Raw genomic sequence first — 25524 nt, 5'->3', positions numbered from 1 at the left:
TAAATGGATTTTTATCTGAATCTTTTAAATTAGAAAGAGGTTGTAGACAAGGTGATCCTTTATCACCTTATATATTTATTTTATGTGCTGAAATACTTACAATTATAATAAGAAACTCGAGTAATATCAATGGTATCAGTATAGATGGTGAACAATATTTAATTTCACAATATGCAGATGATACAAGTTTCATTCTTGACGGTTCTCCCGAGTCCCTGTACAATACACTTTCGGTTTTAGACTACTATGCATATATATCAGGCCTAAAAATAAACTTTTCCAAATCTAAAGCTATTTGGATAGGAACGAAAAAGTTTTCTAAGGATGTATTCCATCATACGAGCTGGAAGTTAGAATGGGGTCAAACTCATTTTAACCTGCTTGGTATCAACTTTTCAGTGAACATGGAACATATAATCGAACTGAATTATGATTAAAAATATCAGAAGTACAAAAATTTATGAGAGTATTGTCTTGCAGAAGATTGACGGTTTTAGGAAGAATAACAGTATTGAAAACGTTAATAATGCCAAAGTTAACTCACCTATTAATAGCTTTACCGAATCCAAATGAAATTCTCATAAAACATATAAATACATTATTTTTTAAATTTATCTAGCAGAGTAAAACTGAAAAATTGAAAAGAAATTTAATAACGCAAGATTATGAAAGGGGTGGTATTAAAATGATAAACATAAATAATTTTATAACAGCATTGAAATGTACATGTATTCGAAGAATGTTTTTAAATAACTCAAAGTGGATCACTTTGTTTAAGTCAATTACAAACATATCGTTAACAGACATGATTAAACGAAGGTGATTATTTCCTAACGCGCAAAATAGAACATATTCGCAATAGGTTTTGGAGAGAAACACTGTCCAGCTGGATAGTTATACAAAAAGTTCAAAACCCACAAAGTGTGGATGATATATTATGTATTAATATCTGGAATAACAGCAAAATATGTATAGGTAACAAACCATTTATATACAAACATTATATCAATAATGGTATCACATTTATTAATGATTTATTAAACGAACAAGGTGATGTTTTAACATACGAACAGTTTATAACAAAATATCATATAAATACAAATTTCTTGGAATATGCGTCAATAACAAATGCTATGAAATCATTTAAAAACAAATTAGAAAACATAAACGATGACACTTTCACAATTCTTAAAAATCCTGTTTTCCCGTTCAAAATAAAACATTTATTAAAAGACAAAAGCGGTTGTAAACATATGTATAATATGTTAAATTCACAAACTGTCATTCCAAAAGCACAATTGAAATATGCAAATGAAGGATACATGTATGATACAAAGAAATAGGAAAAGTATTATGTTATTACTTTTCGATGTGTAAAAGACACAACATTATCATGGTTTCAGTATAGAATAGTACACAGAATCTTAACTACATATACATTTTTGTATATGATACATTACGTGGATTCTAATGCTTGCGACTTCTGCAAAGCTTCATGTGAAACGTTACAACATCTTTTCTTTGACTGTAACAAGGTTAAAGGAAACATGACACGAGACCATATTATAGCTCATTTTAAAAGAAAAATTATATAAAAATAATATACAAATAACTTTATAACAATAAAATACGTGTAGTTAACTTAAAATGAAGAAATTACGCTAATCAGTATCAAAGTACGATTTATGCATATTTCTTCGTGAGCGTTCGGAAAAAAAGGGAAGTGACGTCAGAGCCGCTGTACTCTTCCATTGTTGTTAACTGTTTATATATGGAGTAAGGGGCTTACGATCTTTTCAGTCCAACAGTGCCGTACTGCGCGGCCTTTGGGTGTAAAAATAAACAGTTTAAACGATCGGGATTGTCTTTTTATGGTTTTCCAAAGGATTGTATCCGAAGAAAGACGCGTGTATTTTATCGCAAAAGAAAAGATTGGACACCAACACCGCATAGTACTTTGGTGTCAGCCTATTTACAGCCCGGAGCCCGAACGTTACCCGGAGATAAAAACAGTACTCGGTTGCGAATGCCGAGGTGTACATTGTACATATTTGGCACAAAGATACACCTCAGCATGATGTATTTATATATGTTAAAACAAAAATGTAGAATGTTTTATTTATTTATTTTTTTGGAAAAAAAAGAAGATTTTTCATGTTAGGGCTGTAGGCCTACATAACAAAATCTGTATTCACCGTCCGAAGAAGGAAACGTCAACAAGTAATTAAATATGGCATATACAAACATGGGATTTGGCATGAGGATACATCTCAGTACGATGTATTTAAATATGTTTTTAAAAAACGTGTAGAAAACAATAATAATTTTAAATAATGTTTTTAATCTTCGGGCGGAATACGTCACAAAAACGTTCCTCATCGCCCGAAGCCCCAAAGCAACACAAAGTTCAATACAAAATAAACCACTACTGTCGGTGTCGAAATAACTATTATGTTTCATCCACGGGCTGACTTGAGAATCGGAGTGTTGTTTTAGTTAATTGGTCCTTTCTTTCCGTGGCCTGCACATGTGATTCTTGACTGGCAGGTGTATATTGCAGGGTATCGACCAGGTAAGTGATTACCACGGTCTAGACATACGTACAAAATACGTGCCAGTTTTTTTAAGATCACAGGGTATTGTGGCGTAACCTGTCGCGACTATAGTACAATGTTAATGGACATTATCAGCCGCCCTGCTTCATTACTGTAAATAATGCTGTAAAACCCTTGATTAAGTAGACTTTCCCATCTAAAATTACAAAACTGACCAATTACGTAGTACCAAAGAAAAGAAAATTATCACTTGGGTATCGTGAGTGGTCGTTTTTACTCTAACGCACCCTACCAATAGGCCTAATAATATGCTACTTTTTTATGAGAGAAAAATACTATAACCCCATTTCGTTCTATTGATGCAAATAGAAATATATTTAGTTTAAAAGTTGATTATACTCTCAAGTCATTTATGTTGTTTTACAAGCCAGGTTAATGAAAGTGAAGCGCCTTGTCGTAAATTAGAGCGTTTGTTTACACTGTGCACACAGATTTCATTATGTACAGCCCGAACATAAAAAATGCGATATTTTCTATAAAAAAAACCCACCAAAAAATGTTTGTCCTACATTTATATTTTTTACATATTTAAATACATCATATCGAGGTGTATCTTTATGCTAAATATGAACAGTATACACCTCGGCATTAGCATCCGAGTTTTGGTTTTGTCTCCGGGTTACTTTCGGGCTCCGGGCTGTAAATTGGTCGACCGGTCTGGTCTGGCACCATCAGTTTCTCCACCCTCCGACTCGCTATCCGTTTTTTCATCAGTATCACTGTTGTAAGTAAATGTGTGTCTTTCTTCATTTACTAACAGCTCATATTGATACGGCAAAACGTTTTGCGAACGAACACTCATTGTTTTGGTAAGCTGTGCAAGTCTTAGATTCTTTATGAGTGGTACGGACTAATGCTTTTAAGTGTAAGGCTTCAGATCAAGCGACGCGTCTCTGACGTCACGGACCTCGTGATTGCCCTGCTCATTAAAGATCGGCAATTTCCGCTAAGAGCTCGTATCTGGGGTTCTTTTATGGAGATATTTTAAGTAATTAATTTTTTATAATTTTTTTTTTTAGGTGATTCAATTTATAATTAATTGTACATGGTTGGTGCCAAATATGGTTTACGTGACATGTTTCCTTTAACCACATTTGGGAATCAATACGAGAATGGATATTGACTGAAACAGGAATTGACATTATTTTTAGTCAAGATATTGTTATGTTTGGTATGATCAATAACGAAAATAGTAACTTTGTAAATTGGTTGATTATCAACATTAAATATTATATCTACTGTATGAAAGTACAGAAAAAAATATTAAATATCAATGGAGTTAAAAACATTTTGCGAAACAAGTTTGAAATTGAAAGATTTATTTTATATAAGAATTGCAATTACGAAATTTTTAATCAACAATGGACACCATGGCTTAATCTCTTTGACTGAAACGTATTTCCTAACAATAGCTTGTTTCGAATTCCAGATCTTTTTCGTTTCGCGCTAGTATAGATTTACCCCCCCCCCCCCCCCACCCCCCACCCCATGTATTTATTTATTTATTTTATTTGTTTATCTATTTATTTGTTTTGTTTTGTTTGTTTGTTTGCTTATTTATTTATTTATCAATTTATTATTATGTGTTTTAACCGTTATATCTTCTTTCTTCTTCTCCTATATTTCCCAGTCCTTTCCATTATATGCGTCATAGCAATTGTTTTTTGTTTTTTTTACCAATCTTTAATTTATACAGAAACATTACAAATGCATTTATGTATCAAATTGTTATATATGACTATATAACATTATACAACAAATTAGATATATGTACTTGTATATAAATTATATTATTTTGATGTAAGGCCATGAATTCAAGGCTCCCCAACCTTTACATGGTCAGAATGGACTGGGGAAAATAAATATTTAAAAAAAAAAATAAAATAATAATAATAATAATAAGAATAATGAACAACTAAATATATACATTAAACAAAACAACAACAACAATTTATAGTTATACGTGCTACAGTGACTTGCCACATACCATTTGATGAGGGTTTTAACTGACAAACTAGTTCTTCCTGTATCCATGTTCCAACACAGTTGTGCTATTGTTTCAAGATGGGCAGCAGGGCAGTCATTCCCAGTCTGTTTGTTTCGCTTGTGCACACTGCACGTGCTTTTGCGGCTCGACTTGAAGATCCCTCACTTCGTTGTTTTTGTCAGCGAAGTGAAGTTTTCTACTGGGATGTATGCGGCCATTGGAACTGATTGAACACTGGAACGCTTCTCATTTCGACAGTCTGCATCACCAGGTTGGATTCTTTTTTAGCGAGATTCCTTGCCTCCACGTCATTTCTCCATCTGACTATGTTGACTTGTTTTTTTCGTGACTTGTATGACAGCCATTCTGCAGAACGCCACGGTTGTTCGCGTTTAGTCTCTACATGTCTGAGCCTGTCCTACAGCACTGGAAGAGTGACCGCCCCACTCTTAAGAAGAAATAGGAAGCGGGGTCAGCCCCTACTACTCTTTTCTAGACTTTCCTTTGTTTTATTGTTATACCATCTCGTATCCACTGGAGTCGGGCCCGTCCGCACCACTATACCAACCCATGACGACTGGACTATACCCTTGTCTGATTCTCTCTCGTTCAGACGGATCCGGCTTCTCAAGATCTGTATTTCAGCACAGCACTACACCTTCAACGTCTATTGACTGTCAATAGGGGTTTTCTTGACGGGATGCAACCCATCTCGTCCCTACAAGCTGTGCACCCTAACGGCCTTAACGAGGCAACTCACGTGGACATATACATCGGACTTTAAACTTTTAGACCGTCGTTCAAAGGTTTGTCGAAATTACTTTCTTTTTAAAATATTATTAAAGTCCGATCCTCTCTTCTTTCTCTTATTTATTTTTGGACTGTCCTTCTAAAATGCTCCAAATTATATAAATATTCGACCGAGCAGTAAATTATTTTTATTTTTGGCTTGTAACATCTTCTTTTTTTTAAATTTTATTAACTTTTTTACTAATTGCTATTTTCAAAATTCTGCCCATTTCTAACTCAATTTTATATGTAACATTAAACAAAATAATAAATGCAGCCTACTTAATGTATTGTTGCAAATTTGCAACACCAGCCTTCAGAGGGTTAATTGGATGACATTTTGATGGCCTGCCCTAATCGCATGAATAGAATTGTTGAAGTGGATGATTATGCCCACATGTTATATTGACTAACAGCAAAATTGTTTGTAGACTAATATTAGACCTACAATTTACTAATTGACCTAGTAATTTATTGAATTGTGTCCTGGCTGGCCTAGGCCTAGGCCTATAATAATATGCCGTTGACGAAAAGGAAAGTGAGGTAAGAGCTTCACAAACTACAAGGTTCGGCAAAACAATGCAAGAAGCTCACGGAATTCTTCAACAAAAGGTATGGAAATAATCACTGCAAATTTTTAATTTGAAAACCAAATTTAATAATAACTATCATCATCATGGGGGTGGGATCTAGCTCAGTCGGTAGAGCGCTCGCTTGAGGTCCTTCGGTTGTCGAAGGATCGAATCGCCTCGGTGGACCAATTCTCTGATTGGGCTTTTTTCCGTTCCAACCAGTGCACCACGACTGGTATACCAAAGGCCGTGGTATGTGGTATCCTGTCTGTGGGAAAGTGCATATAAAAGATCCCTTGCAACATGAAACAAGATGTAGCGGGTTTCCTCTGACTACGTGTCACAATTACCATATGTTTGACATTCAATAGCCGATGATTTGTAAATCAATGTGCTCTAGTGGTGTCGTTAAACAAAACAAACAAACTTTTAACTATCATCATCATGGACTTATTTAAAATCAATTATAATTTATGGGCAGCCGGCTCGCGGCTTGTCATTCTTCAGAAAATTTAGTACGTACAATGCTTATGTTTTATTTTCTTACTAATAGGCCTCAATCTGATTCACTTACCAATGCTTCTGGTAGTGCTAGTAACTCTGATGAAATTCATCTTCTAAATCATGGCGATGAATTGCAAGAAAGTCTAGTGGACACAACCTCAGAATCCAGTGGAGACCATCCAGACCAAATTGAAGTGATTGAGAGCAATGATGATGATCTTCAATCAGTTGAAAGACTCTATAGTATGCATATTAAATTTGAGTTAAATTTGTAAGATGTCAACAGACAGACATTAAAATATACTCTGCCTCAATCAATACTTGCAGATAATATAGAGGATAATAAACGAGTTTCCAGTTATTATCAAATTTATGTCCCGAGTGAAATAATTTTCAGTTGTCACGAGACAAATGAAAATTATTTCACGAGGGACATAAATTTGATAATAACTGGTACCGAGTTTGTTATTCTATTTATTACCTCAGCTATATTTTCTCTAAAACCTTTATTTAGAAGGCCGACCTGTATAGGAACGATGTAAACCACTTTACGCACTGTTCTGAGAATTAACGTTGTAATTTAATCACGTTCATAGATAATTTTCAAAAACACAAGTTCTCTCTATTCTGCTTCAAAATCTATAATGAATTACATTAAAATGACATTTTGTTATAAATTTAACACCAAAAACAGAGAGCCGTAAACGCAAACTCTTTAAACTACATGACGTCATTGTGTGTGTTTGTCAAATCGTGATGACGTCATATTTAGTACCGACAAAGTCATTGGTTTGTAAGCGTCAAATTGTCCAATAGTATTGTTCGTTAGACCAATGCAGAATATTTCTCACTGAGAAAATATTGAAAATATTTTCCCTGTTATGAGTGACCGCTGGGGTAATAAAATAAAAATAACAATAATAATAATGTTCCTCTTCCAGATGACTTGGGTCAATTCATTGATGCGACAATGTCAGCTGCAGAAATATCTGCTAAACTGAAAGAGATGAATGATGCTCAGACTTTGCATTTGCTTCAAAAGCATTATTGACCAGACTCGAGGTATGCTTTTCCAGCTGTCTTCATGAATGGCTGTAATCGTTCTTTTAAGTATTCTTGGATTGAAAAGTACCCATGGATTGTCTATAGTGCAAGGCTTGATGGTGTCTTCTGTATTTACTGTGCCCTCTTTACAAAGGACCATAGCAGTAGAGGCTCCCTTGTAAATCTGCCATTCACCAAATGGACACGATGTTCTCATGTTTTCAAGGATCATGCGACTTCAAAATCACACATTAGTGCTATTACTGATTCTGAAATAGTTCAAGAGAATTTACTGCATACAGATAGAGCGGTACCAGTACTTCTGGAGAAGAAGAAAATGGAGATGATACGTGAAAACCGAGAAATATTGTCATGTATTGTTGAGGCAATTGTCTTTTGTGGGAGGCAGTGTATTGCCTTAAGGGGAGAGGCAGAAGCAGATGACCAGTCAGGAAACCCGGGAAATTTTCTGGCAATACTTAAGCTAATGAGTAGAGACAATGAAGTTCTAAACCATCATCTTAAGGATGCAAAGGCAAAAGAATGGTAAATACATATCTCCCGACATTCAGAATCAGTTGATAAACATAATTGGTGAAGACATCCTACAAGCAAAACTTATTGATGAAGTTAGACAAGCTAACATCTATTCCATTATGGCTGATGAGGTAACAGCACACAACAAAGAACAGTTATCGATATGCCTCAGGTTTGTTGACAATGAAAATAATGTCTGTGTAGAATTCTTGGGATTTGTCTCTGTGATCAGAATTACTGGAAAAGCCTTGGCATGTACACTGTTAACAACATTAAGGAACGCAGGCCTACCTGTCGAAAACCTAAGAGGACAAGGTTATGATGGTGCCGCATCGATGTCTAGCAACACTGTTGGCGTTCAAGCAAGAATACGCAAAGAAGCCCCATTAGCAGTTTATACACACTGTAGCAGTCACTGCCTTAATCTAGTCCTGGCACACGCCTCTGCATTAACACCAGTAAGGAACATGTTGGACAAGTTAAAGGAGACATCATTATTCTTCAACAGCAGTCCTAAGTGCGAGGCCCTCCTATCGAGCATCATTCGGACTTGCAATCCCCATGATACATCAAGAAGGAAGTCTCTGCTAGACCTCTGCAAGACGAGATGGGCAGAACGACACCGAGCGTACCAGCACTTCTACCAGGCATATATCTACATAGTGAAATGTTTGGAAGTTATCGCTCATGGTCTGCATAACGATGAAGGTTTCGATGCAGATTTGGCTCAGAATGGTAACTGGGACAGAAACAGCAAGGCCAGGGCATCATCTCTTCTCAATTCCCTGTGTGATTTTCAATTCATCGTTACATTTACGACCGTTTACAAACTCTTATCTCGATTGCATGGCGTTACTGTTCTTCTACAAAAAGAAGCAAGTGATATTGTAAGTGCTGTTTCGATGATCGATGGAGTAAAGGAAGAGTACAAGGAAATAAGAAATTATTTCGACAGCTACTTTGAAGGAGTGTACCAGCATGCTGTTTCTGTAGCTGCTTCAGTTGGCACTGAACCAACAGTACCACGGGTTGCGAAAAATCAGATGCACCGTGACAATGCCGTGTCAAGTAGCCCTTTGCAGTACTATCTAAGGAATACTGCAATTCCATTTATCGATCATATCATTGCAGAACTTGATAGCCAATTCTCCGATGTTTCTAAGAAGGCCTCAAAGTTATTGGCACTTGTTCCAAGTGTGTTTCTAACGAAGGATATCGGCTACGAGGACATCAAAGCTTGTGCCGAGTTGTATGACGATGACTTGCCTTGCCCAGAAGTTCTGGAAGAAGAATTAATCGGTTGGCAAATGAAATTTAAGAAGTTGCCAGATTCTGCACAAATTCCCAACAACTGTGCAGATGCGCTTAAGCAGTGTAATGAAGTGCAATTTCCAAATATTTTTTATTCTTCTCAAGATCGCCTGTGTCATTCCTGTGACATCCTGCATTTGTGAACGTAGCTTCAGTGCCACGAGAAGGCTCAATAACTACATGCGGTGCAGCATGGGTCAGGATCGGCTAACCTCCCTTGCAATGATGCACATACATTATGACACAGAAATTCCAACCAGTAGTGTAATTGACATATTTTGTAGGAAACAACCTAGAAGAATGCAGTTTACTAGCATTATCCATGCTTAATAACAAGACATACAAATCTGTTTCAAAGTTCTTTATTTTACTGATTCTGTCTTAAGAAATTACAGTATGGTACAAAATCCAAAGTAATGCAAGCCATTTTTGTTCATGGTTGGTTGTATCCCTTTGGAGTTTATATCATACTAGGATTATAGGTGCATGACCCATGGTTTTTCTCTATTGTTATTAAAAAAATCTCAACTAATTGCCTGTTTTTTATATATTTATTGGCCTATGAAATCAATTAAATAAGGCCTGTAATTGTCAAAAATGCGGGGGCTTCAACCCCTTAACCCCCACCAGGGGCTTTGGCCCTGGACACCACCGGGGGCCCTAGGCAGCCCCCAGCCAAGTGTTGCACGATACGCTGGCAAGTGCCCTTTTAATACCAAAAAGAACCCCGTTAAAAAATCCTGGCTACGGGCTTGATATGAGCATGTAAAAATTATTCGCACTCGCAGCAGGGCAGTTGATAATATACCTTAGCATCAGTGCCGCATTATCCATAAGGCTGACTAGGCTGAAGCCTAGGGGCCCACCAAAAGCAGGGGCCCATGCAACCTTTTTCTTTCTTTTAGTGTTAAATGTTTACACATTGTCGAGGGGCCCAAAGAAGCTCGAAGCCCAAGGGCCCTGCCATGGGTTAATACGGCACTGCTTAGAATTTTACATAACTGTACATTGATTGAAATGCGGACAACGCATCTATGAGTTTGTAATAAAAAATGTGTCTTCATATTTCGAGGTCAAGTCAAATAAAAATAAGAAAATGTGTTTCATCATCAACTGTGATGCTGCATAGTAATTCTGAGTTTGTTGGCAGTAGTTTCAGTTAGTGCACCACGACTGGTAGGCCTACATCAAATGCCTTTAATGTAGCCTATGTGCTATCCTGTCTGTGGGATGGTGCATATAAAAGATCCCTTGCTACTAATGAAAAATATTGCGTCGAATCTCCCCTGGGTTGTCATGCCACGATCGGAAGAGATCAGGGCCCATATTTTCGAAGCTCTCTTAGTGCTACGAAATAGTAAAACCATCGTAGGGTGTGACGTCACTACAGCACACGCCATAGTGACGTCATAGCTTACGATAATTTTACGATTTCGTAGGCTAAGACTGCTTCGAAAATATGGGCCCAGGCCCTTTCTACGGGCAACCTAGGGAGACACCTCATCATCCGCAGGTCTTAATTAACGAGCTACTCTCGGCCTACTAAAATTCAAAACTATACGTACCTCCTTACCTTTTATTCTTTAGAACGACCATCAAAATTGCGACAAATTTCCTTCATCAAAATGCGCACCCATTTCCCTTTGGCTTAATCGTACGGGAGATTCCAAATTACATAGCACCATACCACCTTCCGGCTGTTACCGGCTACGGTCGGACTGCTGGTGCTCCCTTGCACCTGCCAGTGCAGGCGGTCCCTCCTTCACCCACCCCAACCCTTTCCTGTCCTGGACGGAAGAATCGGCTAAGGCCGGTACCTGTGCCCAGGACAGGCGTGCGCTACAACAGCTTGCTCTGAATGTGCACGTAAAACAATTTTCCAAGTTCCAATGAAAAATGTAGCGAGTTTCCTCTCAAAATTACCAAATGTTTGCCATCCAATAGCCGATGATAAAAAAATCATTGTGCTCTAGTGGTGTTCTTAAAACAGAAACTTTAACTTTTTGTTGACGGTAATTCTGATGCCGTTGTCGGTATTTATCGGTTGTTGTCGGTTATTGTCGGCATTGATTTTATATTAATATTTTAGAGTCTTTCACCCCTCTTGAAGAGTATTCCATAAAAAACCAAAATGGCACAGCAGAAAACTGCATGCATTTAAATGTAAACTGAAGCAAATTGACCTTTTAATATTTTATCATAAATATTCTTCAGCATAGATGTAAACATGACACGTCAATGGATATTACAGAGGCCAATTTCGCAAATTTGCTAAAAAGCGCCCCCTCCCTCCCACACACACCAAAGCACTTTATAACTAATCTTTGTACTTATTAATATAATATACATCAGGCCCGTAGGAACTGGGATGGTGTGAGGGGAGGGGTTCTTTCAAATATTGCACATAATAACATATACATATAAATGGTGTTTATGGTTGATAAAGGGTTACAAATTGATAACCTATATCTGATTTGCAACTAGAGTCACGTAAACAAATTTATTCATCATTCACAAACATAAACATGAGGGCGAAACGACCCTGTATATAGGGCGAAACGACACGGGGCGATCGGGAATAAGGGCGAAACGACCTGATACCCCCGGGTGTGTGTGAATGCTAAAAGTGACTGCTGCTGGGTTCAACTCGGTATTGAGTGCTACACGATAAACATCTGACAACATTTGCAGTTACGTTAAGTGTAAGTTGTGTTTTTATTTTGTTTTGACGTAAACGTATTAGCTGGCACAACCAAGCCCTCAGTGTTCGAGATTAAAAGTTTTGGGCAGTATCCCAGTTGGATACTAACAATTCAAAAGCTGGTATCCCACCTGATAATTTAGTATCCCACTTAAATGAAATTCATAAATAACATCATACCAAATTTGGACGACACCGTTCTCGTTCCCAATCTATTGCTACACCGCAATCAAAATCGCAGAATTCGTGAAATTCACAATCAAACGGAATTGGCAAAAATAGTTGATGCACAGCTCATCAACTTTGAAGCTATCCGCGAGATAGTCTTGTCACCCACCAGAGATGCTATCCTTACCGTGACGAACCCATCCAAAATTTCACGAGAAAAACGGAAGAGAAAAATTTACAACAAAGTGGAAGAGAAAAGGTACAAGATAGTGTACACCAAACGTGTCATTCAAGATAATTTGGACACTCTTCCTTATGGCTATTAAAGTTCTGTATGAATCATCAAATTCGGTATGAAACATCAAACTTGGTATTTTTCCTCCATTTCAAATTATGTAACATCAAACTTGGTATTTATCTCCCAAAATCAAACTTGGTATTAGTCTCCACACGGTAACTTTTTTTTTTTTTTTATCAGACTTTGTTTGAGTGCAGTTCAAATTTACTTTTGTATTTTTTTTTTAAATAGTCTGATACATTTGTGATTTATGGAGTAAATACTCCTTTTTGTTTTGGCCGGCGATTCAAAATTTGTGTAGAAGTAATCTAAATTCTCCATGCATTATCCCACTCTCCACTCACCTCTTGGACACAAACAAGTTGTGTTTAAGGGGGGAAGCTGCAAATGAATGTTTTGGATTTAAAAATATTAATATTCATAGGTATAGTTCATCAAACTTGTTCCCCAAAATCAAACTCAGTATGAAACATCAAACTTGGTATTTTCCCTCCACTACATTCTCTATAAAAACATCAAATTTGGTATATCTTGTTTGAATCTCTCCGACCTCCACGTGGTAAACAAGGGGCAACAGGGACTTTTATATCTCTGGCAAACAGGAGAGAAATATCATAGGACACATTTAGATGTTAAAGGGCCACGTCAGAGTCACATCAGGGCCACACAGGGCCACGTCAGGGCCACACAGGGCCACATCAGGGCCACGTCAGGGCCACGTCAGGGCCACGTCAGGGCCACATCAGGGCCACATCAGGGCCACTCAGGGCCACATCAGGGCCACTCAGGGCCACATCAGGGCCACACATCAGGGCCACATCAGGCCACTCACATCAGGGCCACATCAGGGCCACGTCAGGGCCACGTCAGGGCCACTCAGGGCCACGTCAGGGCCACATCAGGGCCACATCAGGGCCACATCAGGGCCACATCAGGGCCACATCAGGGCCACATCAGGGCCACATCAGGGCCACGTCAGGGCCACTCAGGGCCACTCAGGGCCACATCAGGGCCACATCAGGGCCACTCAGGGCCACATCAGGGCCACATCAGGGCCACGTCAGGGCCACGTCAGGGCCACGTCAGGGCCACATCAGGGCCACTCAGGGCCACGTCAGGGCCACATCAGGGCCACGTCAGGGCCACATCAGGGCCACACAGGGCCACGTCAGGGCCACACAGGGCCACGTCAGGGCCACACAGGGCCACGCCAGGGCCACTCAGGGCCACATCTATAAAAGTAGTTGTGATTTGCAAAGTAGTTTATTTTAATAGATATATTTGTTGCTATGGGTCGTGTCAGAAAAGATTGTCCCGTTCCTGGATGCCTGGCCAAGAGTTTGTTGAGACTTCCTAACCATCTGTCTCAAGTACACAATTTGGAAAACAGAGTATCATGGTTGAGAAAGGAGACATTCGAAGCAGTGAAACCCATGTTACCCAAGAGTGCCATTTCATGGAGTCCCGAAGCAGTGGTGGATCCCACACGTCCTTGGTGGGAAACACAGAGTTTGGCACCATTTGAACCTTGCTCCAGTATGTGTGTATCAGGCCCAACGGGTGCTGGTAAGACTCAGTGGGTATACAGACTCCTGAAGAACCTGAATGGCATGTACGTCAAAGACCCTCCAAAGAAAATCATGTATTGCTATGGCGTGTACCAGACACTTTATGACGAAATGGAAAAGACTGTAGCTAACCTAATGTTTCATTCGGGGTTACCCACACAGACAGAAATAGAAGAATTTGCCGACGGACAACATGGACTTATCATTTTGGATGACTTGATGAATCACGTACTAGAACACAAAGACATAGAGCTACTGTTTACACAAGGATGTCATCACAGAAGATTGAGTGTTGTATTCATTACCCAAAACCTCTATGGACAGGGAAAGTCTGCCAGAACCATTGCTCTCAACACCTGGTATCTTGTCCTCTTTAAAAATGTGAGAGATACATCACAGATCATGACGCTGGGCCGTCAGTTGTTTCCTGGCCATGCTGGTGTTTTGGTAGAAGCGTACAGGGATGCCATGAAGACCCCTTTTAATTATTTGGTGGTGGACATGTCGCCCCATGGTGATGATAAGCTGAGACTGAGAACTCGGATATTTCCCAATGAAGACTCCATCGTCTACGTCCCGAGAGTATAAATAGCACTGTATTTTCAAAGCCACGTCAAAATGTCTCAAGTCATCAAGGAGAACCTGATGTTCTTACAGTTCTTGCTGTCTGGTAAATCGACAAAACAGAAAAGTCTGCTGTTGAAACATATAACCAAGGATCAGTTGAAAACCCTGACATTCATCATTGCCAACATATTGCACAGTGACGTTCCACTCTCTAAACAGGCGTTTGAAAAGTTGAAGAAACACAAAAAAGTATTACGTGTGTTGGGTGACAAGTCAGTTTCTATCAAGAAGAAGAAACAAGTGTTAAGAGCTGGTATCATCGTGCTCGTGCTACAGAGTGTGGCGCCCCTTTTAAAAACTGCATGATGCAACACGTGGCCAAACACATTCTGGTGCCTGAAGAAAAATATATACAACTATTAAAAGGACAAGTGATGGGTGCAACACAACCCAAACAAATTCAAGATGGAAAAGGGCAAACACCTCCCATTGTATCCAAACCCGTGGCTGATGTGAAGACAATGGACCCAAAGAAGATGCTGAACCCTGAGAAATCAATAAAGATGGAAGCAAGCATACAGAAGCGGCCACCAGGAATACCACAACGAAAGAACAAAAAACAATTTAAATGGAAATCATTGTAAAGTGGAATAGAGGTCTGCTCCTTAACCCTTATCTCCACTGGTTTGAAACGGGAGCAAATAAATGATTTGAAAAATGTATTAGTTGTTATGTTGTGTATGTAGTAAAAACAGAACGCAGTGCCATACCTCCCAACCGTCCATCGATTCGAGCGGGACTTGTGTGGGCTAGCGAAATTTTGGGTTGTTTTTCATTTATTTCTAATTACAATCTCTGGTCTCTCTAGAGACAACTACACATATATAAAATGGACACACATTGGGTTACACCGATAGGCCTTAAGGGTAAAAACTATAATGTACAATGATTAAAATAAGTTAAGGCAAACTGATACACGATGGCTTCGTTGACTCTAGTATCTGAACAAAAATAATTTTGAATGTCTCTGAGCAAGGATCCCGTCGATTTCATAGCAACGTAAAACAAAGCAAAAAGTCCACACGAGTTGCTGTTGGCGTCTTGAAGCACCCTGTTATTGTAATGGGTGCATACACTGTTTCTCTGCAAAAAGGCTCGAAACTGTCTCTGGTAATATTCTGGAGGCTTTCCAAAACTGTCAAAGAATTCTCCATGGTTAGCACTGTCTAACCATAGGGCCACCCAGTGTCGTCCTCTCATCGTCGAGGGTTCTGTATTGACAATGAATCCTCGTGGAAAACGGGTCAGTCGGTGCCGTGGAAGTTCGTCTGCAGCATAGACTCTGACATGTCTCGTGACTGGATCGGCGTTCAGAGCACATTCCAACTGTAAGGTGTTCATGGTTCTGCATACAAGATGTTCCTGGCTCCGTCGATTTGAAGCATAAGGTTGTCTTCTGAGTAGATCAAACAGTTGACTGTTTCTGGTAATGCTTTTTTAAACTGTAAGTCCAGTCGTAGATTACCCCTTTTTATAAGATCCAGGTATCCGTCCTTCAAGTGGTAAGGTTCCAAGGTGAATTGATACAGAGCATATCCACTTGTAAAATCCTCTCTAGACACGTCCAGTCCTATGGATTCTCTTCCTTCGAACAAGTTGTTGTAGGCCGAGATGTACTGCTTGTTACCCACGTGTAGTGGTTGAGCCGGTAAGGATTCACCATTCACATACAAGGCAATCGTGTCCAGATCGTACATGGCAAAATTAAATGGATTTTTGGAGTAACTGCCATTCACTGCTTCGGCAGAGACCAGTGCCACCACAACTTTGTTGGGACATTTGTTTTGAAACAAGTGATCCCAATGGAAACTGAGTTGTCCCTTGGGTATGGAGGCCACTTTGATGTCACTCCTCGTGAAAGGATATATGGCTTCAGTGTCCTGCAGTGTTTTGGCGTGGGCCGTAATGATGGCTGTGTTTGGCCTCACTTTGCAGACTCTGAGATACACATCTTGGATCTTGACTTTGTAATCAGGATTATCTTCTCCTGACAACAAACTGAAGGAAGGCCTGGTCCGGAACAGTTTGATCTGTAGATTGATGCCATTGATGAGATAACGTTTGATGTCGAAAAAGTCTTCATACAGCGGTCCTTCCATATCCACGGTGTGACTGGTTTCACAAAAAGCACCTCTGTTAATGAGTCCCGAATTGATGCCTGTTATAGGATCTGAGCTGTCTATGTCTTGTGCATCATCTTTGTAGTACAGTTGGGATTGCAGAGATGATTCCTTAGCCGTGGATGTGCCATTCAACAACACTTTAAGATAGCTCTTGTATGGATACAGATTGGTCGAGGTGGTGATGAGTTTTCCATTGAGGGTCAGGTCCACTTGAGACCACAAACTCTGGAGCCATAGATTGACGGGTCCCACCTTTTCATCTTTTGTCAAAATGCTGCCATCGGCTTTGGTAATTTTGGCTTTCACGTGTAGTTTGGTACGTTTCAGGTCGATGTAATCGATGCCTTGTCCATACACGTTAAACTCCACAGGACTGTTTTCTGTGGTGATCTGAGATGTGGGTCTCGTATCTTCGTAATAGATTTTTTCCACAGAAGTGAATGTACGTGGAAGTTCAAAAATAGATAATTCTTCGGCATGGGCCTCTACTTCAGCTTTATTCATATAGGAAGCCATCTTACTTCTTTTTACTAAAGCGATCTGTCTTCTGCTTTTTCTGATTGCATCTGCTCGTTGTGTCTCCTTTGCGCTTTCTTGGTGAACTGACTGGTCGTGGTGTTGCTTTCCCTTTTATACTTTTCAGAAGACGTTTCTGTTCGGCCTTAGCTTGTTCTACTACTTGTTGCGTTGGGGAGACCATGACAACACTGGGTGCCGGGGGTTTGTTCTGTTCTTCTTTTTCTTTTTTCCATGTGGGGTCGTAGAGTTCTAGGCATCGATCCACACTGTACATGATCTGACTCTTTCCACCACGTTGAATTTCGAAGTGAGGCTGAAGTTTGCCTTGTGCCTGCAGCTTGTAGAAACGGGTCCACTTGTCCACGTTTGGAACATATAGCTTGTATTGGTCTGACATGTTGCTCCTCTGTAGGTTCTATCTCAAATGATGATGGTTTTTGACAGACATCCTATTTATAGAGATCCTGCATATCTCCAGCGGTCCGTGACCACTGACCATACGGTTTTTGCTTTCATCTGATCCAAGTGACTGTCGTCCAAAATGAAGGCTAACAAAGGGGTGTTCTGTTTCAATATACGTTTTCTAGTTCTATTCATCACGGCAGGTGATACCAGCATTTTTAACATGTTCAGATACTCGTTGTTAGACTGTAAAAATCGACGTTTCTGTCCTGCTGTGACGTGAATACGTCCATCCAGCAACCCTTGAACAATCGCCACCAAGGCCAACATTTGTTCTGCATTCATTTCATTCAGTAATCCCAGAGTCATCTGATAATCGTGAATGTTCGTCATCATTTTTAAATAATTGTAATGTTTCAACACGTATTGGTCCATGTCTTAAAACCAAAAAGGCTGTGGTTTCACGTGAAGTGTCACTGTCACTGGTCCCGTGATAAATGAAGCTGGATTGCCATCTGCGTCCTGTATATAGATGTCCACGATCTGCAGATCTTCCAGTCTCAGGGGTATGTAATGATATTGTGGAAACACAAATGACCTTTCCTTTTTATTCCCCATCAAACAGATGCGTCTCAAAAGAGGCTCCTTTCTTTCTCCAACGTCTGAGCTGTGGCAGATGTTGGAACACATGTAGATGTCACGACAGTCTGATTTTCTCGAAACTTCCCAGTTCTGAATGGTGATTTCGGTGGCTGCTACCACCCACTTTTTACCGAGATGTAGTCTGTCATATAGATTGACTCTAAAAGACCAGTGTGTGTTGTCAGGAAAGTAAGACGTGCTGTCTGTACTTCGAATGGTAATGTACTTATCCATGGTGCTTATTAGTTTTGATCTTGGGATTTGGCAGCAGATAACCCAAGCTACTGCTGAGTAGTGCTGTCCACAAGTTAGAATTACCTCGATTGAGAGATAAGTTGATGATACATGTAATCACCACTACGTATATGATGATGATCTGAGAGAAAAAAACGGTTTCCGATTTGGCCACACGTTTACCAAACAATGTCCAGGTATCACCCGACTGACTTCTTGACAAAGGTTGCGTCTCTACAATTTCTTCCATGCTAATGAAAAGTCAAACATGTGCTGAGGCCTTTTATACTGTCTGATATCGAACAACGTCTGCTTCTGGAATCCACGAATTGTACTTCTTAGGCCAGTGAAGCCATTTCACCAGCACTTCTTTCTGTTTGTTCCGAGTTCTCCTTTTTACAATGTCTTGGATACGATACAATTGATCCGGATTCTCAGTCACCTTTTGAAGTTCAGCTGCATAGAATGTCCCTTCAATGGGATCGCCACCCCAGTCCTTTAATTTGTACAAGTCATGGCTTTGAGACCAGTATCTCCTTTCAATGGTAAATATTTCGCCAGACCATTTTTCTTGGTATTCCCGGTCAAATGTACCGCGAAGATGACTGACTCGTACTTTGTCACCAATGTCAAAGGTAAACTTTGTCTTTTTGTGGATTGCCTTTTTAGGTTTGATCAGGTACTGAGACAAGCGGACCTCTTCTTCATTCGTTTGGTTGACACTGGCTGGTGTTTGACCTAACATTCGATGTTTGGTATGGTTATAGCTATGGACGACATTCTCTAGAGCATCCATATACTTGTAAGTAAAGTTTTTTAACATGTAGCGATACAGACGCATTTTGATGGTTTTAATGACCCGTTCTGCATAACTCGCTTTGGTTTCATTGAGAGTAAACAGCTGCGTTATGTCATGTGACTTCAACAATGCTTTGACCCTGTGGTTCTTGTATTCTGATCCCGAATCAGACTGAAACAGTTTGGGTTTTCTGGACTCTGATTTCCAGAATTCTGTCAAAGCATCTACTACATCTTTCCCTGTTTTTGATTTGAGTGGTATAACCCACACATACCTGGAGAACAGGTCAATGATCACCATAACGTATCTCACCCCGTCATTATATTTAGCCAAACTGACCATGTCCATCAGGTCAGATTGCCAGTGACTATCTATACCTTCCACAACATAGGTATTACGTGGAAACTTTCGTCTCACTTGATGTGTCATGGTATAGGTATCTTGACCTTTCAACCATTTCTTAATATGTGCTAGAGGAATTTTAAATTTACCCTCTGCTTTGACAGCTTGATATAATTTAACAGGACCTGCATAACTCCCAGGGTGCTTTGCATCATAATAAAGTGACTCGAGGTACTGTTCCCACTGAGACATGGTTTTCAACTGACTGATAGGTCATAAATGTCATGCTATTTATAAACAACGGATTCAAAAAATACAAAACAAAATTTTATTACTAAACAACAAAAATGTAGTACACAAAATGCCAAACATACATGGTTATTACATCATGAAATAAACTCTAATGTCTGAATACGTTATTCACATAGGGACATCTCGGGGACAGTCTGTAATGTTCCATCACTGGATCATCCATTCTCTGCCATCGGTAGGCGCGTAATCCACAACAGTAACAGACGACGGCATCGTGATCCCCCGTGTAATAGAAACCTGCCTTGGCAAGTCCCCTCGGTTTTTGACGTAACTGTATGGGCCACCACCCAAATGTCTGCATACGTGTATAGAATTCTTTCATTTCGGGTCGATGACAAAACAGATAATGTCTCGAACAGTAGTCTTCTTCATAGTCATTGGCTCTATATTCTTGGGCAGCGTCTGTTTGATCTGTGGGTTCTTTAATTTCACCATCTTCATAGTCAACATCTGTTTGGAGTTCACGGGTAGCACCCGCTCGATCTGTAGGTTCTTTTATTTCGCCATCTTTACCATCATCATTCTCTTCACTTCGATCCATGATCTCCTCTTTTCTATTTCTATTACAGTAAATTGTGTGACTTTCGGAACACTTGCAGATCAAGACGTCGTCTTCGTCTCTGTTGCTGCTGCTGCTGCTACTAATGTCGCTCGAATATCCCGATGCCATCGTCTTCGTTCCAGATAGAGTGCAACAAGCCACAAGAATGTCAGAATCATAAAACACGTCTGTTCTCAAACACAGTCACAAAGCAAATGAAGTGTAAATCATAAATCCATTCTTTTATACTTTTGAGTTCCTCCAAAACAAAATGTTTGTCACACTCGTTTACCACTGATGACACTCGTTAGGGTTGCAGAAACTGCACTGCAGGAAGCCCATCTGGTTTTGATGGTCGTCTTGCATGGCGCAGGGTACAATCGAGTTCAGCTCTGGTACAAAGTCACTCATCATTTCGAAACAGTCTTTCAGTTTACTCCATTGTTGAAGGGAAAGGAAAATTCCTTTCCTTGATGGCTTCACTGTGTCCACACACCACCACCACTGCCGAATGTCCACCCCGGCAATGTTTTTGTCCACGCTCACATACATGTTGGCACCAAGATGGTGAAACAATTTCTCTTCTTTCCTTTCCTTTAAAGCAGCTATGGTTTCATCAATTTGACCGGTACACGTAGACAGTTCAACCCAGTGTTTCAGGGTAAGGGTGATGCCTCGTTTGGTGGGGAAAGTTTTCCCTTTATCACTGTCGAATTTCCTGATGTGTATCAACAGTTCTTGCTTCCATGGTTGGGCCATGACGTAGACATTTTGCCCAATTTCTAGTTGACATCTCGATTTTTCACCCTGGCCATGGCTCTGGGATGAATTTGATGAATGTACCGATGCCATCTTCTTCTTCAAAATACAATAAGCCGCAAATATGTGAATACTTCTGTAGCAAAACTGGACGTAGATCTTGTCTGTAGACTTTTCGGAGAGCGAATGAAGATACTAACAAAACTACCCTTTTTATATTCTAAAATAGCAGTCCAAGGTCAGTCCAAGGACGTCAGAACCTGGCCAAGGCCAGCCCCAAGGACGTCAGTACCGGCCCAAATATGCCAAGGCTAAAATATGAGTCACGGCTGCTTACCTGAATCAGTCAGTCCAAGGACGTCAGAACCTGGCCAAGACCAGCCCCCAAGGACGTCAGTAACGGCCCAAGTATGCCAAGGCTAAAATATGAGTCACGGCTGCTTACCTGTATCAGGTATGCCAGTCACTGCCCTCTAGATAGGTCAAGGCTAGGTGATGAGTCACACACCAAGTACGTCAAGGCTATGACTTACACCAAGGTCGCACACCTGCCCAGGTATACCAGTCACTGTCCTCTAAGTCGGTCAATGCTAAACAAATCGGTCAGGGCCAGTCCAAGGACATCAGTACCAACCTAAGTCGGTCAGGGCCAGTCCAAGGACATCAGTACCAACCTAAGGCGGTCAGGGCCAGTCCAAGGACATCAGTACCAACCTAAGTCGGTCAGGGACACGGGCGAGCGTTCACCCTAGTAGGCCACACCACTATGACTCACACCAAGGCCAGACACCAAGGTCAAGGTCACGTAATACTTCCATGTAATAAATGTATAGCTATGCCTAATTGTAGTTCCTTACACTATACATTTGCATATATCACTGTATTTACCACAAGTGGTAGTCTATACTACCAAATATGTAATATAGAATGCATGCATCCATGTACATGCATGTAGATATTAATATGAAAATCTATACGTTAGATCAGAATATTTAACATTTAGTTTGTTTGACTGGTGCACCTTGAAACATGCACTGTACTTTAAACCCTTTATTGTATGCGTAGTAACAAAGTTTGTTTTTAAACAATGTACTTAATACACGTCTAGCTCTGTATCGTATAGACATGGCATAAATATACCTGTCAGTTATAGAGTTGTAACAATGCGCATAAGGTTATGAGGTCAGTACTCTGACCAAACTCCCAGCGGACACTATTGTTATAAAATTATTTATCACTGAACATTTCAACACAGAAGTGTCTTTCACATGGACACGAAGTGCCCGATATCTCTAGAATGTTCGGGCATTCTTCCCTGTGAAACGCATTTAAAATTGCATGGCCGAAAACGGAGGTGGGTGGGGAGTAATAGATATGGCTATATTTAGCGTTTAGGTCAGATCAGAGAGCTTTACGTGCATATTCAGAGCAATCTGTTGTAGCGCACGCCTTTGGCGTTTTCGAAAGATCTTCTTATGTACTGAGCTAAGTATTATATAATGTCCTTATCTGCACGACAAAAAGATGGCAGATATTGATAACAGTTAATCTAGTTTGGCACTATTCGGGTAGGTAATTTTTGCTAACAAAGGGTACGGGATTTTGAAAGGGGACAGGCTGAGTTTTGCCCGAATTAAACGAAAATACCAAAATCAGGATAACAACATTCATTCATATTAACATTACCGCCAAACAGCTATATAGGGTTGCAAACGAATCACTACGCATTTTAACATGGATTACAACTAATGTTTAGGGTAGAATGATGGAAATACTTGGTAAAAATATCTCAGGCTAGCTCATCTCTATAATTTGTGCCCGAATTTGAATGTTTTCTCCAGCACTGGGGTGGGGGCAGTCTCCACTGTCTCGTATGCTTATGCTAAGATCAGGTAATACTGGACCCTCAATACGAAATATATATCACTGTCTGCATTAGGTAGAATACATACAATACGTCTCATAGACACATAGAACACACTCTGATGTTTACCTTGAGTTGATCTACTGACTTTTAAGTAAAAGCCAAACAGATCTATTATGACGCTAGTTATATATTTACTGTATTGTAATAAACATGAAATTTAAGAACTATATTTTAACTGATTCTGTATCAACATGTTGCTAATTATGGACCTATGGCTTTTATATTATCTTAAGATATGGTTCTGTTAATTTTCGATATTTTGCACAATTCTTTAGGTTGACTAAATAAAACTACCAAGTGTACCTTTGTATTAACCTATTAAACTGATTAGAATTTTACATAATCACCTAGACACATTCAAAAAAATATATATTTAAAGCAGAAAAAGAAAAAAGGCATATCTGATTGCATATAATATACTACAAGTTATTTATTTCTGAGCCGATTGATTTCTAAATTGCAAACAAAAATAGTATTTTACCGATAAGTTATCACCGGTTCCTTACAAATCGTGGCCTGAGAATTACAAGGTCATATCTGCAATTTTTCCAAAAATGAGTTATCCATCCCATTTGATAGAACATAAAATTATCTACATGGTAAACAGTCCTAGAATGTGGTATTGTAAGGCACAGTTGTTATATTAAAACTATTGCAAAGACCTCTCTATGACTCAGATATGGCAGCTCCAAGCTTCAAGTGGCAATTTCTCAAAATGAGGTTTTGTGCACATAGAACCTTGTAATTCTCCACCCACGGAATCCATTTTCATGTTCACACCATCATGTTATCATGTTTGTTGGTTTTTAATTCACTCAGGACTACATCCTCAGATATGAACTGTTGTTTACAGAGGTAGCTAAATTTGGTTCGTGTCACGCATGGTTTTTCGCCTGTCCTTTTGCAAGCATTTACCCAGTCCTTTTTTAACCTCGTCTACTGGAAATATGAAAACTTTTAACTTCCTGTCTATCATCATTACATGTATATGATTTGTATTGCAAAAGGCTGCTCAGATTTTCGGCATTTTTTATTTGCGCGGACAGAAGTCCCGTAATTCACGATATCCCTCTAGTGCTCCCATACAAATAATCGGATAATAATAATGATAATAATAATAATAATAATTAAAGACAATAATAATAAATAAAATCTTACCAGGGTGCTGAATAATGATTAGAAAACATTTATTTTTATATATAACTTAATATTGTCTTTACATTTCATATTGGCGGTAACTACATAAAATAGTGAAGACTCAATCTTTGATGATGTTTAATAAAGAGCAAATAAGAGTTATTCCCCTTATACCATAAATCCGCTGTAGAAATTATTTTAATAATAATAATAAATAAAATCTTACGAAAGTGCCGAATAATAATTAAAAAACAATAATTTGTATATAACTATTACATTTTGTATAGAAGAATCATGGTTAAGTACCGAAAACGACCTCTCTTGCCGCATATTTTGAATGTGTTCCGGTAAGGGAGCAGGTCAACTCGCCCCAAAAACATCTCGCCTCACACTTGTTTAATCAACTCGCCCCAGTTGCACTTTATTATGTTCAAAGTAAACTTAAATTAATACATTTATTTGATGGAACTGCAACATACCAAGAGGCATAAATAACGCAATAGGTATTTCACTGATATTTGCTTATAGAAATGTCATATCATAGGCCTAGCCTATATAGGCCTACCATCGACGTCTCAAACTGTGTTCATCTAACGATAAAAACACGAATACGATATTTACGGAAATATTATTCTACAGTTTTCAGTTATGATCCATGAAACAAAATAGATTGCAACCAGTTAACGTTAAAAATCAACCATGTGGACGTGAAACAAATCCATTCTAGTAAACAAAAGTGAAGCACCCTCCAGTAAACAGGAAATAGTGCAACGCTTCTTACTGCGTTTAGGCGCATGCGTTTGTAAAAAGTATCGTTCCGCGCATGTGCGGTTCGTCATTTTTCATTTTTTAAGGCCACTGTATGAAAAATAAATAAATAATAATAATAATATATATTTCTGATATATGTACAGTGGACGAAAACTTTGTTTCAAATATTTTTAAAAATGATAATTCAGTTTGTCAAGCGTTCCGGTTCGGCCAAAACCTATCGCTAAATACAAATGTCAATACAAATAGGCATTACGTTCATACCAGTGATAAGCTTGTAAAATATCAATTTTCA

General features: G+C 39.3%; 4 protein-coding genes across 4 annotated transcripts; 1 reads left to right on the top strand and 3 right to left on the bottom strand.

Moving 5' to 3' along the window:
* Positions 1-8038: 8038 nt before the first annotated feature.
* On the top strand, positions 8039-9502 carry LOC121386078 (52 kDa repressor of the inhibitor of the protein kinase-like). The gene has a single exon (XM_041516877.1). The coding sequence runs from the start codon at positions 8039-8041 to the stop codon at positions 9500-9502; it is 1464 nt and encodes a 487-aa protein (XP_041372811.1).
* Positions 9503-16058: 6556 nt separating this feature from the next.
* Positions 16059-17360, bottom strand: LOC121386077 (uncharacterized protein F54H12.2-like). The gene has a single exon (XM_041516876.1). The coding sequence runs from the start codon at positions 17358-17360 to the stop codon at positions 16059-16061; it is 1302 nt and encodes a 433-aa protein (XP_041372810.1).
* A 1564-nt stretch (positions 17361-18924) lies between these two features.
* LOC121386076 lies at positions 18925-20034 on the bottom strand. Its single transcript, XM_041516875.1, has one exon. It carries the CDS (start codon positions 20032-20034, stop codon positions 18925-18927), a length of 1110 nt encoding a protein of 369 aa, XP_041372809.1.
* Positions 20035-20043: 9 nt separating this feature from the next.
* Positions 20044-20833, bottom strand: LOC121385763 (baculoviral IAP repeat-containing protein 2-like). Its single transcript, XM_041516534.1, has one exon. The coding sequence runs from the start codon at positions 20762-20764 to the stop codon at positions 20183-20185; it is 582 nt and encodes a 193-aa protein (XP_041372468.1). The 5' UTR covers positions 20765-20833; the 3' UTR covers positions 20044-20182.
* Positions 20834-25524: the final 4691 nt, after the last annotated feature.

This window comes from Gigantopelta aegis, chromosome 12 (assembly GCF_016097555.1).
Source record: "Gigantopelta aegis isolate Gae_Host chromosome 12, Gae_host_genome, whole genome shotgun sequence".
NCBI lineage: Eukaryota > Metazoa > Mollusca > Gastropoda > Neomphalida > Peltospiridae > Gigantopelta > Gigantopelta aegis.
Note: the sequence above shows the minus strand (reverse complement) of the source record. Positions and strands in the feature narration are given on the sequence as shown.

Coding starts and splice junctions, on each gene's coding strand:
- LOC121386078 (XM_041516877.1), top strand. CDS start 8,039: ATGCAAAGGCAAAAGAATGGTAAATACATATCTCCCGACATTCAGAAT.
- LOC121386077 (XM_041516876.1), bottom strand. CDS start 17,360: ATGGCTTCCTATATGAATAAAGCTGAAGTAGAGGCCCATGCCGAAGAA.
- LOC121386076 (XM_041516875.1), bottom strand. CDS start 20,034: ATGTCTCAGTGGGAACAGTACCTCGAGTCACTTTATTATGATGCAAAG.
- LOC121385763 (XM_041516534.1), bottom strand. CDS start 20,764: ATGGCATCGGGATATTCGAGCGACATTAGTAGCAGCAGCAGCAGCAAC.